General features: G+C 45.5%; 1 protein-coding gene across 12 annotated transcripts in view; it reads left to right on the forward strand.

Annotated features, from left to right (window-relative positions):
• The window catches only part of setd5 (SET domain containing 5), a 28,865-nt gene that overhangs the window by 9,549 nt on the left and 6,094 nt on the right, over nucleotides 1-13,222 (forward strand). The window contains exons 2-22 of one of the 12 annotated variants that reach the window (XM_019269184.2): nucleotides 2,698-2,962; nucleotides 4,459-4,562; nucleotides 5,666-5,768; nucleotides 6,146-6,408; nucleotides 6,828-6,886; nucleotides 7,007-7,194; nucleotides 7,289-7,327; nucleotides 7,446-7,736; nucleotides 7,963-8,126; nucleotides 8,225-8,342; nucleotides 8,458-8,567; nucleotides 8,787-9,033; nucleotides 9,137-9,220; nucleotides 9,329-9,490; nucleotides 9,589-9,966; nucleotides 10,077-10,337; nucleotides 10,551-10,668; nucleotides 10,896-11,125; nucleotides 11,504-11,560; nucleotides 11,670-12,155; nucleotides 12,555-12,647. In XM_019269184.2, coding sequence (XP_019124729.2) covers nucleotides 6,146-6,408; nucleotides 6,828-6,886; nucleotides 7,007-7,194; nucleotides 7,289-7,327; nucleotides 7,446-7,736; nucleotides 7,963-8,126; nucleotides 8,225-8,342; nucleotides 8,458-8,567; nucleotides 8,787-9,033; nucleotides 9,137-9,220; nucleotides 9,329-9,490; nucleotides 9,589-9,966; nucleotides 10,077-10,337; nucleotides 10,551-10,668; nucleotides 10,896-11,125; nucleotides 11,504-11,560; nucleotides 11,670-12,155; nucleotides 12,555-12,647 — 3,348 coding nt within the window. In that variant the 5' untranslated portion in view covers nucleotides 2,698-2,962; nucleotides 4,459-4,562; nucleotides 5,666-5,768. Of the gene's footprint in view, nucleotides 1-2,697; nucleotides 2,963-4,458; nucleotides 4,563-5,665; nucleotides 5,769-6,145; nucleotides 6,409-6,827; nucleotides 6,887-7,006; nucleotides 7,195-7,288; nucleotides 7,328-7,445; nucleotides 7,737-7,962; nucleotides 8,127-8,224; nucleotides 8,343-8,457; nucleotides 8,568-8,786; nucleotides 9,034-9,136; nucleotides 9,221-9,328; nucleotides 9,491-9,588; nucleotides 9,967-10,076; nucleotides 10,338-10,550; nucleotides 10,669-10,895; nucleotides 11,126-11,503; nucleotides 11,561-11,669; nucleotides 12,156-12,554; nucleotides 12,648-13,222 lie in introns of those variants that run through there. The other 11 variants (XM_027275960.1, XM_027275959.1, XM_027275961.1 and 8 more) reach the window with 11 other exon arrangements.

A 13,222-nucleotide genomic window follows, 5' to 3' on the forward strand; every position in this document is an offset into this window, starting at 1 on the left:
AGAGAGAGAGGGTCTCCTCTGCTGTTCATTTTGTGTGTATGTCCCTCCCCCTTGGACTTGTCTCCAAAATGGCCTCTGTTCTAGTGGAAGTGAAAAGACTTTGTTGAGCCTGCTGGTAATTTGAGCCCGGTATTCATGGCCAGAGGAACGAACAAGGGAGGGAGGGAGGGAGGCAGTGGGGGAGGAGGAGGAGGGAGGGAGGTAAAGAAAGGCTTTCCTTCTTCGTATGGAATTTACCTCCCTAGTTCACCGTCTGGTTCTTTTGGAAGAGGCCCAAATAGTGACTCCCTTTTGTGAGTTAGGAAGCGAGGTGGCTATTTTTGTGAGGCAGCGATCATACACAGGGATAATGAACAGCCAGCGGTTTTTGAAAAGGCTCTGATGGGGCACCATTGGATCCACTCCATGCCATCATGTCTAAGTACGTTATACATTTGTTAACCCTTCAAGCCCCTCATCCATGCTGTGCTCTTCTCAGTGTATTCCACGAGCCATGCTTGAAGAGCCACAGAGTAACATCCACCATCTGTCTCTGTGTCTCTGATCTCATTGGGACCCCTTGAGTTGTAGCACCATGTTCTGCTTTTTGTAACAAAAGCTACCTGACATTTGTTGTTGCTACCTACCAGTGTGTGTTTGTTTGTGTGTGTGTGTGTGTCCAGCTGGATGGGACTGACATTCTCTGTTTGACAGTGAGCACGGTTGAACTGACCTTGACATTATTGGAAGTCCCCAGCCTTGCTGTGGTTGCCTTGGTGCTGGAGAGAGAGGGCAGCAGTCGCTGTAGCCAGGGGACCACTACAGAAATGTCACGCATCCTGTTGCCATGGCTCTCCACTCATGAACCAGCCCATGTTTGAATGTTAGGCTTATTTTTTGTTGTGTAAATGAGGCGTTACTTTTTTTGTTGTTGTTGTGAATTGTGATCAGTCTGGTGTTTGTGAGGTAACGTGTTTGTGTGTGTTTGCCCGAGGGATGACCTTGCTATAAGCCAAATCCTCTCCTCAGCGTGTGAACGCAGCACAGGAGGGCCGGCTCCTCTCACCGCCGTGGCCGCTGTCTCTGGCTCTTCGTCTGGCTGGATGGCTGAGCAAGTGAGCAGGCAGGGAGGAAGAGAGAGCCGGCCAGAGCAGGCGAGTGTGGGTCAATGTTTCAGCAGAGAGTGTGTATGTGTGTGGTCACATGACAAGAGGGTCGGGCCTCATGTAGGATGATTCACCCCTCTAGGCGTCTGGGAGGAAGGCGCCTCCTGCTGGTAATCTTTGTTAGTGCATCCTCACGGGCCGCTCTGTGTAAGCAGAGCTGTGAAGCCCCTGGTTGTTTTTCTGCTCTTTGAATAGCCTCCCCTCCCTCTCCTCCATGCTGGGAGCCTCTGTATGAATGAGAGACAGGCCTATCACATCATGTACATATCAAGTTTTCATTTTCGAGGCAGCCAGATGAATTCTCTCCACTGCTCCTCACAGAAAAGCCTGCATTGTCAACATGAGTCAGCAGATTTGGTCCTTCATTAGGCATGTGAGGACGGTGTCCCTGTGTAGTGTAGTGTGGTGAGGTTATGTGGACTGGACAACCTTCTGTCAATGTTCAACTGAGACAGCTGCTGTGACCTTTAGTTAAGGGTTGTTTATATGTCACAGAGTGCTTACATTTCTGAACAGAATATTCATGAACTGTACAGTAACTGCTTTGTGTCTGACCAGTAACTAGAGCTGCAGTGATTGGCTGGCTGGCTAATTGATTAGTTGTTTGACAGAAAATCTTGTTTGTAGTCTCAAGTTTTTTTCTGTTCATGATTAATTACTTCATCTAGAAAATAATCTGCAGATTAATCAACAGTAAAAATAATCATTAGTTGTACTAGTAACTTGGATTTAAAAACAAATAAATTCATGAAGTAGTATGCAACAAATGTTAATAATCAAAGTATCTGTCTTTCTATTGGCTATATCTTATATCTTCTCCAAGGTGACCTACTGTAAACTGGCTTGATCATGACGCTGCGCTCTTACTTATGTTGCATTTCACAAGTTTAGTCACAAACTGCAACATGATTTATGTACCAACCAAGCAAATAGAAATCATAAAGAAAGTATGATTAGACTGGGTCGCCGGGGTAACAGTTGACAACACGTCAGCTTTTTTAGTGTTCTCTGTGTCACAGCAGTAAAAACATGGCTGGTAACAATCTCTGCAATGACACTGGTCTGTTGTGACTTGGTAAAAGTTCTTCCCTCACTGCAGCTACAAAGCCTGTCATGCAACAAATGAAATGCAGCTTTATTACTTCATATTCATATATTTATATTTAAAGGTAGAACGGCTGCTTTCCCCTCCATGAAATATTGGCAGTGAAGGTCAGGCAGTTTCATATGAAACCACTTGCTCATGCTTCGTCATGGTTTATGTAATTTTTATTTATTTATTTTTTTTATTTTTTTTTTTGAGCACAGTGTTTCTTCAGAATTGAATCAGCTGTCCACTAAACTCAATATGTTAAATGTAAATAATGATGAAACTGAATATTGGCTGTCAAGGACATCAATCACACAATTAAAGACAGAGTGGGCAGGGAGTTTTTTTTTTCACATATCACATGACACGCTGAGTCATGTAGCAGGCTGTGTGTGTGTGTGTGTGTGTGTGTGTGTGTGTGTGTGTGGAACTGACACTCTGTCTGTTGCCTTCTCTTCTCAGGTCCCCCATGACCGTGAGCCGTGGGCTACGGCTCAGCGGCGCCCCACCTCTGGAGTGGTCTGTCGCTGTAGTTGGGACCCTGTGATTCCTCTTCTCACATCTCCTCCTCCCCCCCATCCCATCCTGTCCCTCCCCTCCCCCTCCCCTTCCTCCCCCCTCTTCCCCCCCTCCCACGCGTCGCTGTGCTGGACGTCATGAGCATAGTAATCGCGCTGGGAGTCACCACACCTGAAACGTCTTACTCAGATATGGCTGCTGGATCAGAGTAAGTAGCAGCTGGGTGGAACTCGAACCGTGTCCTCATCTTCAGATCTGTTCATTTACATCCTGATCCATTCTGATTTTTGTTGTTTTGTACTGTCTGCTTTTTTTTTTTTTTTTTCACTCTCCAACATGCTTGCTGATGTAGATGCAGTAATATTGAACAAATTAAACGCAGTGTCACAGGTTGTAAACAAACATCCTGTTTAACCTGATCATCTGCACCAGCTGAACGGCTGATGTAATGCAGCTGCTAATGCAGATCCAGCTAAACAACTAAGCAATGAACAGAAATATCCCTGAGCTGTACCAGACCTTTGACCTACTTTGCAAGTCACTTTTAAATGCAACAAAGCTTTTAACTAAACATTTCAGGTTTCTCTTGTTTTCATGTCGAACAAAGTGCTACAGCTGTAAATGAGCATATAGCAGTAAGACATACATATCAGTGAGGACCACAGAGGAAAACATGCAGTATAACACAGTAATATTACACACACACAATATCGGGGAGCATCAACCCGATAAAGCCAAGGTCAACAGGCAAACCAACAAAATGAAAACTAAAGCAACATTAAAACATGTCAGAACTGAGCTTTTCCATTTGAAGTGGGCTCATGGACATCTGGTAACATTATCAGTGGATGATTGAGCTTGCACAGTTAGCAGTCCATAATAAAATATGCACATACAAAATAAACTTGATCCACTCAGCTGTTCTGTCTTCTGAGCCTCATGGCTGATGTAGTGATGTATGCTGCTGCTTTGACATTGTGTCACATAGTCTGGAGCTGAGTATAAAGTTCATGTTGAGGACAAGCAGCCTCCATTAGGTTGACTTCATAGTTGTGTAAAGCTGTTTTCATGTCCTGACTATTAAGCCATGCACTTAATAAAGATCCATTTGTTGTGTAATATATATTTGAATTTTATTTTCATCAATGTTATCTCTCATTTAGTATAGCACTCATCCTGCACATGTCCCTCCCACCTCTGAAAATAAAGGATTAAAATGCCTTTTGTCATTATGAAAGTAACAGCAGCTGTCCAGCCAGTGAGAAATGGTTGAAGGTGTTGCTGCAGATTATATGGTTGAGCAGGGGGTTTGTTAACAGCCTGTGTGAATGTCCAAAGATTTTCCATCATGAACACCGTTTTGGCGATGTTGCCACAGATCTTAGCAATCAGGTTGGTCGGAAAAAATGTAATCATAAATAATGTCCAAAACTGTGGAAATGAGTGTTGGGAAGTTTGGTGTCAGTATCCTCTGGTGGTTTTTGATTTATGACCTTTTTAAAATGTCTAATATGTATTAGTAGTGTTGTGATAGGTGTTAGGTTTCAATCCATCATTACATCGATAACAGTAGTACAACTCTTTGGCCCAAAGCAACACCATATGTCCATGCAGCGTTGCAGAACACTCCCCTTTGTTCACATTTCTCTACAATTGTAGCACCTTGGGTTGTGATAAATATGCTTCCTTCCAATATCCTGTCAGCAGTTTTCTGTCTTCTCCACAAAGTCTGCTGGAGAGACCCGAAGAGATGGGAAGTGCAGTCCACCAAAGACTAAACTTTACCACACAGAAATAAAGGAAATACAGTATGTGATGCTTCAGTCAGGCTGGTTGCACATGAGCTCAAAACCGTCTAATGAAGCAATGTAACACTGACTCCAGTACAGGGCTGGACCATGGACAAAAATCTAGCTTACTTACTTTTTGTCTTCCCAATCAAAGCCACTTCAAATTCAGAACTTTGCAGTATATTCAGTGTTCCGCTCACTTTAACACAGAGAGCAGAACGTCCTCACTGTTTATGTACCAAGGCTGTTGTTACTTTGAAACTATCACTACCTGTTATGTGATAGTTTGAATAGTCGCACTGGGTGCAGTGTGTAACTGGCCTGCGCAACTATATGTTATGCTCTATTGAATGAAACAGCAAATTGTTACTAAAGGTTTCAGTTAGTTTATAAGCATTTTCACATTTCTGTCCAGAGAGACAACCATCCCTCTTTTTTTTTTGTTTTTGTCAACACTGTTGAGTCTGTTTCATCCAGCCCTCTGTCTGTGTAAGGGAGGTAGACTTGTATCGTATCACCACATTAGGACCTGGCTGTGTAGAGTAGTGTCTGAGGAAATGTCCACAGACGGCCTAAGTAAGAACAGTTTCCACTTCTCTGTAGGTAAGCCTGCTTACGTGACTGAGGTTATGTGGAATGCAGTTGGTCCCTCTCCCATCCACCCCTGTTCACGGCCCCCTTTAGTTTCCTCCAAAACTCAGCCAGGAGAATTGTAGCACACGAGAAATGCGCCACATTCGCTGAGATATCTGAAATCTAGGAATTGAAATGTAACATTTTGTCATTTTGATTCTTTTGACATTTAAGTTTGCTCCAGAAATGGAGGATTGGGGGGAAAGGCAAGGTTATTCACTGTCTGGCCAGACCTCAGTTAAAGGGCAGAAGGAGTTGCATAACATAATGGCGGCCCACATTCCATTTCCTAAATTGCTGTTCTCTCAGGCTGGAGAACAACTTCAGGGTCTTGGTGCCATCTAGTGACTGACTGAGGTCTTTTTATTTAAACAGTTGTTTACAGTCACAGCTCTGGAAAATCATAGTGGAAAAGTATGTAGAGTTTTCTAAGTTTCCTCTTTTATTTGGAGCCCTTTTTTTAAATCCTGTTTTTTGTTCGTTTCCAGCCCTGAGTCAGTTGAAGCAAGCCCTGCCGTGAATGAGAAAAACTATAACAACCACAGCTGTGGGAGCGCACAGAGTCATGGGTATCGGGGACTACCATATGCTGTGAGTTCATACACTTCCTTTCTATTCATCAGTTCTAATCATAGCATGTCTTATTGTATGAAATTAGAATGACTCTCTTTTAATCAAAGATAAGTTGGCTACAATTATTTGAAAAGCTAAAATAACTGTTTAATCTATCCGACTCTTCTTGTTTTCTAATCTTTTCAAGTTCCTTATTCTGTTATACTAGAACAGTAAGAGTAAAACTAAGGATTGGTGGTAGTACATGAATGTCTATCCTACTATTAGTTTTCTGTAACCACAAACAACTTCCGTTATTAACAGCTGTACTGTTTCACATACCTGTTGTTTTGCCCTCATTTTCATTCGTCTCCATTTTCCGTTTCCCTTTTTGCCTGAACACCCGTTGTTTGAAGATGCAACAGTCTTCCGTTGTGTGTTGTCAGGATCACAACTATGGCGCGCCCCCCCCCCCCACCCCACCCGCCTCCCCGCTCTCCCAAACCATCATTCCCCGCATGGATATCAACGGCGTGGTACGCAGCTCTCGCTATCACGAAACTACTGAGGACAACTCAGCCGACAGCGACAGCTCCTCAGAGGAGGACGGGGCTGTAGCCAGCTGGTGTCACTGCAGCCTGACACCGGACCGCCTGCTCATCAAATGTGACAACTGCAGGTGAGAGATGAGAGAACCTGTCCAGTCTGGATCCTGGAGCAGCATATTGTAACCCCCCCGCCACAGCTGTGATTGATCAGAATGCAGCATAGAGTTTTCACGCCTGTTCCCTTTGTCTGTTTGTCAGCTAAAAAATCCAATCGAATATTTTTCAGTTTGTCTCCAAACATCAAACTGTGACCACTCATCCAACTTCAACACTCTTCTCAAATACGTTAGCCCAGCAGAATCTACTGCCATTTCCAAAACTCAGTTCAACTGTTTAGTCTTGTGCTGTTTAGTCTGTCGACCAGTTTGTTGGTACAGTTTTTTGATTAAACAGTGTTTTGCTTTGTAACAACAATTTCAAGTTTTAAGTTTGTATCAGGGCCCTTTTTACGTCATGTGTTGATGTGTTTTATTACTTTTTTTTGTTGCAGGGGACTCGACAGGAGGAAAGGAGCAGAAGGCCAACACAGAAAAACAGAAAATGTCTCAGGTACATTGTCTTTGTCATTTCTGGTAAATAGTGTTCCCTGTAGTAGTTTTGTTAAGTGAAACATAAATGAAGAATTCACTTCTCCATGATCTCTGATTTTTTTATTTGTTTACTTTGTAGCTGGAGAGAGCAGTGCCACTGAGAGTGGGGATGAAGAGGTGTCGCCCTCCACCATCTCCTACACTGCCACCCAGCACACGCCCACCAGCATCAAACTTACTGTCAACCGGGTCAAAAGAAGCAAATCCAAAAAGAGGAAGAAGAGTACGGAGAAGGCCCGTGGAACCCCGAAGGGCAAGAAAATCAAGGTATGCAAACTGTGGAGAAGTAGAAGTGAAATCAGATGATGGATTGAACAATAGTGGCTGCATGTTTTCATATGGGCTACTCATCTTTTTTCAGGCTTTCAGAGAGGGTTCTAGGAAGTCCATGAGGATGAAGGTGAGATTGGAGGTTGAACTGGCATTTATATTAAATTGTGCTTTACTCAGTTCTACCATCCTCATATTTTTTCTATTCTGTGAATGAAAACCAGCATGCTCTCTTTTCCTCTGCATAGAACTCAACAACGGAGGCCAATGTGTTGGACGAGAACACAGCAGAGGGATGGGAGAGCAAGATCCGCCAGTGGACGGACCAGTATGAGGAGGCTCTGGCCAACCAGTACAGTGCCGATGTCCAGACGCTCCTCCAGCTTCACCGCGCTGCCAGCACCGGTGTCACAAAGGCCGAGAGCGGCACCACGACACCCCCTTCCACCACACAGATCCATGCCTCAGTCGACGCCATGGACACCATCAACCGCACTGTGCTGGCCTGTAACAACACAGTGCTGGGCTCGCAGATGCAGGTCAGCCAGTCCTGATCCCAACTCACAGTATATTAATTGAACCTATATGTCACGATGCATGCACATGCAAAGGATACATCATAGAAACGGCAATTGGCCAGTAATAATTAGGCCCGTAATAACACAATATAAACAATTTAATTGACTGATATAAAATCACTTCAGTTGGCTTTTATATTTTCCTGCATTGCAAATACTAAATTATTATGTGATTTTCTCTGTGTAGCTCCAATTGGGGCGGGTAACACGGGTGCAGAAACACAGAAAGATCCTCCGAGCAGCCAAGAACCTGGAACCAGACACACTCATCATCGAATACCGGGGAAAGGTCATGCTTAAACAACAGTTTGAAGTCAACGGGCACTTCTTCAAAAAGTATGAGACCACAGTGTATGTGTTAATACTGTGCTATATACATTCAGTATTTGGGTCCACAAACATTCACAAACTTTTTTTTTTTTGATGCCATTGTCATCATGTTTTTTCAGACCCTACCCATTTGTGCTGTTCTACTCAAAGTTTAATGATGTAGAGATGTGTGTCGATGCGAGGACCTTTGGAAATGATGCACGCTTCATCAGGAGGTCCTGCACACCCAACGCTGAGGTCAGCCACCAAGATTTTTGTCTGTGCTTGACGGTTATGTCTCCTCTCTGTGAAGCTTTGAGTTTTGTCAGGTCGCTGTCTCTTAAAGCTATGATGCATGTGTCTCTGTCCCCAGGTCCGGCATATGATTGCTGAGGGCATGATCCATTTGTGTATCTATGCCGTCAGTCAAATCACAAAAGACACTGAGGTCACCATTGGATTTGACTACGAGTTCAATAGCTGGTCAGTACTGCTCCTTGATCACCTTTAAACAGACCACTAGAAAACCGAAAAGTCCAACCATCCATACCATCACAAGTATGGTACTGGTTCAGTTCCTGTCAGGAAACACAGTACATCTGCATACAGTCCTGTTTGTTTAAGTGTTCAGTCCGTTGCTGCTACATCCTGTCACATGTTCTCCAGTGTAATTTTCTCCTCTCTCACTCTGAAAACCGCCAGTAATTACAAAGTGGACTGTGCCTGCCATAAGGGCAACCAGAACTGCCCGGTGCAGAAGCACAACCTGAGCCCCAGGGAGAACTTGCTGAGTCCCCCCTCGCTTCCCCATCCCTCCCCTCTGGTTGGTGCCGAGACCAGACGGAGGAAAGCCCGGAGGAGAGAGTTGGAGGGCTGCCTTGCAGACAGCAACCAGACCCTGGACCAGCACCAGGAGGCCAAAGAATTGCCAGGGACCAGTGACACAGAGGTGTGTGACTGAAGGAATCTTTCAAATAAATAGCACTAAGGTTAAACAGATATCAGTCGTAGATTGAACTTTCTGCTCATGTGCTGCATTTCTGTGCTGTTAGGAGAGACTGCTGGATGACTTGAAGGTGGAAGACGGAGAGGAAGGAGAAGTGGATGAAAACGGTATCGCCATCTCCAGTAAAAAAGTATGAGATTTTAAATATTCAACACGGCAAGTACATCAGTAATTTAAAAGACAAAATGTTTCGGATCAATTTCTGACTCCCCTTTTGTGTTTCTGTCTGCTCCTATAGACATGTAACAGCCTGGAAAGGAAGCGGAGAAGAGTTGGAGGAGCAGATGTGAAGGAGGAAGGTGGGGAAACTGAGGATGGGGCAGGAAACCCTGCAGGGAACACCCCCACCCCCCACAACACTGGAGTGGGGGTTAGTACACGACGCACCACCTATGTCACGGTCCGTAAGAGAAATTAGGTTGTTTCATCTGTACTGTGAATCCTGAATGTCTTTTCTGTTGGTGTTCAATCCATTTAATTGACTCTGTTCTTTTACAGGAAGCTCCATCTGTTGAAGAAAAGACCTCATTACCCAACCTTCCTGCCCCAGTCGCTCCCCCTAAACCTGCACGACCGACCAAGCCTCGGCCCAAAAGTCGGATGTCTCGCTACCGGTCAAGCTCATCCCAGCGTGCCCGGCGACAGCGTCAAGCCCTCGCCCAGCAGGCAGCAGCAGCTGCAGCGGCCGCAGCAATGGCGGCAGCGCCGTCATCAGCTGATCAGGGTTCTGCCCTGGACGAGGAGGGATCTCAGGGTCCATATGGTGCTGAACATGGCCACGGAGAGAGTGGTTTCGGGGGTCATCTCCTAGATGGAGATGGCCAGGGTATGAACTGCATAAATAGAGGCAACCTGCGCTACCCCAAGACCAAGAAGGTTAGAGGACAGTCGAGTTGGCAGACTCTGGGTCAAGCTGTCTTGATCATATTTATTGTCTTGTATGTTTCATGCAAACGCAGATCATTCATGTCCCTCTTTGCTCTCAGTACCTGGTGACAGAGTGGTTGAATGACAAGATCCCCGGAGGGGAGAAGGTCCACCAAGAGTTGCCTGTTGAACGCCCACTGCGGATAACCACTGACCCCACGGTGCTGGCCACCACCCTCAACATGCTGCCAGGCCTCTCCCATTCATCACTCATCTGCACCACACCCAGACACTACGTCCGCTTCGGCTCCCCCTTCAACCCAGAGAGACGCCGGCCACGCCCGCTCCAAATGGACGGCACTTATGGCTGCTTCAAGAAGGTGAGAGGTGCAGCGGAGTATTGTAGAAAGATGGAGTACATGAATGCTGAATCTATCTAATATCTGAATGTGGTCATCCTTGGTGAATTCACATCTTTTCTAAACCCCTAAATGAACATTGTGATAAATAAGCTTGTCTAGTCTTGCAATCCGTGCAGTTTTTTTTAGCTTTTGTGTTTTTAAGCCGACATCACTGTTGATGTCTTGATACAGAGATGGATAAAGCAGCTGGAGGATGAGAGCTGTTCAGCCAGTGTGGAGGACGGAACGGAGTCTACGTCCTCCCAGCAAAGTACCAGTAGCAGATCCACCCCCAATCCCCTGTCCAGCGGTACGTACCTCCCCACCTCCATCTGGATGACTCAATTACTGCTGCATTTTCTGAAATCACCAAAGCTGGGAGAAGAACAAACTATAGAGAATTAAGCAACTGAGTGGTACTATTATTCAAAATCCAGCTGCTGTGAGCGTTGTCCTGTGATGTGTTTCTATATTTTCTGTCATTAGTCTTTTTTTTGTTTTGTTTTTTCCAACTCAATTTTTTCTTCGCATTTTCAGACGTCATTGCACCGTTTAAGAAGCGCCGCTCCAAGTACATGGCAGAGACGACACCAGCACCCTCGGACCACCTGCTTCGCCCTCTATCACCCATCACACCACCGCTCCCGGAGGACTCTCTCCACCCACTGCTCCACCACCCCTGTGCCCCCCTGCTGTCCAACGGCCTGGCCTACTCACCCATGCCCTCACTGCCTGCCAGCCGCTGCAACACACCGCTGCAATTTGAAGTAAGCGGCCCTCCATCAACACCTGCGGACACAAACAGAGTCTGTCTGTCAGAGCTCACAGTTCTTTTGTTTGCATTAATCATGCCATCATCATTTTTGCTACTCCATAGCGGGGACCATATGATGTATAATGTGTGTCAGTCAATTCAACCTCCTCAAGAGTATATTAGTATTTGTAATTATACAAAATGATATTTGGGAACATTGTTAATCATTGAGGATTTAAGTGCTTTACATAATTAAATCTTCATTTTGGATGAAACATTTTGTCACACCACCACTCCAATGAAACTTCATGTGGTGGTAATGTACCTAGGCAGACTGTCCATATATATTTGGGACACGTGTGTTCCTAATGGCCTTTGTTTTTCTCTCTAGAACATATCATCCCCTGAGGCGTCTCCTGTTCACCGGCCAGAGTCCATCTCTCCTGAGGTACGCTCCCTTCTTATAATGCACTACTGACTTGAATTATAATAATATAACAATAATAATGTCTTAGAATTGTCTTAAATGTCTAATTTCTCTCTCTCTCCTCCTTTAGCCATGTCTTCAGACAGACTTTGACGTCCCTCGGCCTCAATTCCCAGACCTGTCCCAACCCTCCAGCTTGGAGAGCCCTGTGGCTGTCACCACAGATGACTTTACCTTTTCCGGAGGCCCCACAGGCCACGATTCCCAGGGCCCATCATCTGTAGGGACCAGTTCCCTAAACACAGTGTCCTGTCCTTCCTCAGACCTAACCCCCCAAAATAGGGAGCAGGCCTTCAGGACAGAGTTCAACCTCATATACACCTGCTCCCCCCTCAACTCAAACCTGGGGAACCCCGTGGCCACCGACCGCCGCCTGTCCCAGTCAGAAGGTGGCTTCTCCCCAGCAGAGTCCTTCCACAGTTCGATAAGCGGCCAGGGGCTGCTTGGAGATGTGGGCCCTGGCTCCATGTCACCGTACCCTGAGCCTCATTATGGGGGAGGCTATCCGGACAGTGGCACACCTCCTCACACCAGCAACCCACCACAAAAGAAGAAGGCAAGTTCTGCACGTCTTAATAATATGAATGTGAAAAGTGTTGTGGTCAGATAGATGAGGTAGATCTGTTCTTTTGGAGCATGAGTGACTGTGATATGTGCAAACTGAAAAGCTGAACCTCATGATGTGCTTTCCCCTCTGCTTTGTCTGTTTACTTGTCGTAAATATATCAGTTGGTTCCCTTGTGTCAGGTGGTCAAATCCAAAAGCGGCAGGCATTTAAAAAACAACATATATAACATTTTCTGTGTATATCTGAAATGATTTCCACTCTGTAGCTTTGACCCTTCCTCCCCCTTCCCTCCACCCCAACCCCTCCTCTCCCTCAGTCCCCTCCCTCCTCCTCGCTGCTCCTTGACACTTTTTGCCAAGTCTCTCTTCCACTTTTCTTCCAAGGCAGAGGGCCAACCAGCATACCATTAGTCTGCTGACAGGGAAGCCAGATTACCAGGCTATAGCTGTAAGAAGTGAATACAAGCCAGTACAAAATATGGTGAATATTCTCCCTACAACTACATCTTTAGAAGTGTGCATGTAAATATTGTTTCTTTGCATCTGCATACAACACCCACCCCATGCTCCGACAGCTCCGCCCCCTCCTCCTCCTCCTCCAAACCTACATTGAATTATAACACTATAGTTTTGAGCAGGGGTTTTAAGTTATGCCATTCCAGCCAAACTCATCGAAGTGTGCGAATGTTCATCCATCGCCTTCAACACAAAAGGGCAGATGGTTCATGAGTTCTCATGATGGTGTCTCTCAGATGCTCCATCTCATCCTTGGCTCTTTCTAAATTGATCAGCGGTCTCTCCACCGCTACTAAAAGCAAGGCTAAGCTCACCAGTGTGGTTTACAGCAAAAAACAACCAAAAAAAACATGCTATATTACAAGGCATTATGGGAATGTTCTGGCACTCAGGGTGACATGACTCCTCAGTCCTGACCCAGTGAATGTTCATACAGCTGGTCCCATCAGAGTCCTGTAATGTGACGTTGGAGGGGTTTCTAAAACACGAACACATGAAGCGCCTCATACCCTTCTCCTCTAGATAGATAAAGATACTAAT

This window comes from Larimichthys crocea, unplaced genomic scaffold, assembly GCF_000972845.2.
Source record: "Larimichthys crocea isolate SSNF unplaced genomic scaffold, L_crocea_2.0 scaffold269, whole genome shotgun sequence".
Lineage (NCBI taxonomy): Eukaryota > Metazoa > Chordata > Actinopteri > Sciaenidae > Larimichthys > Larimichthys crocea.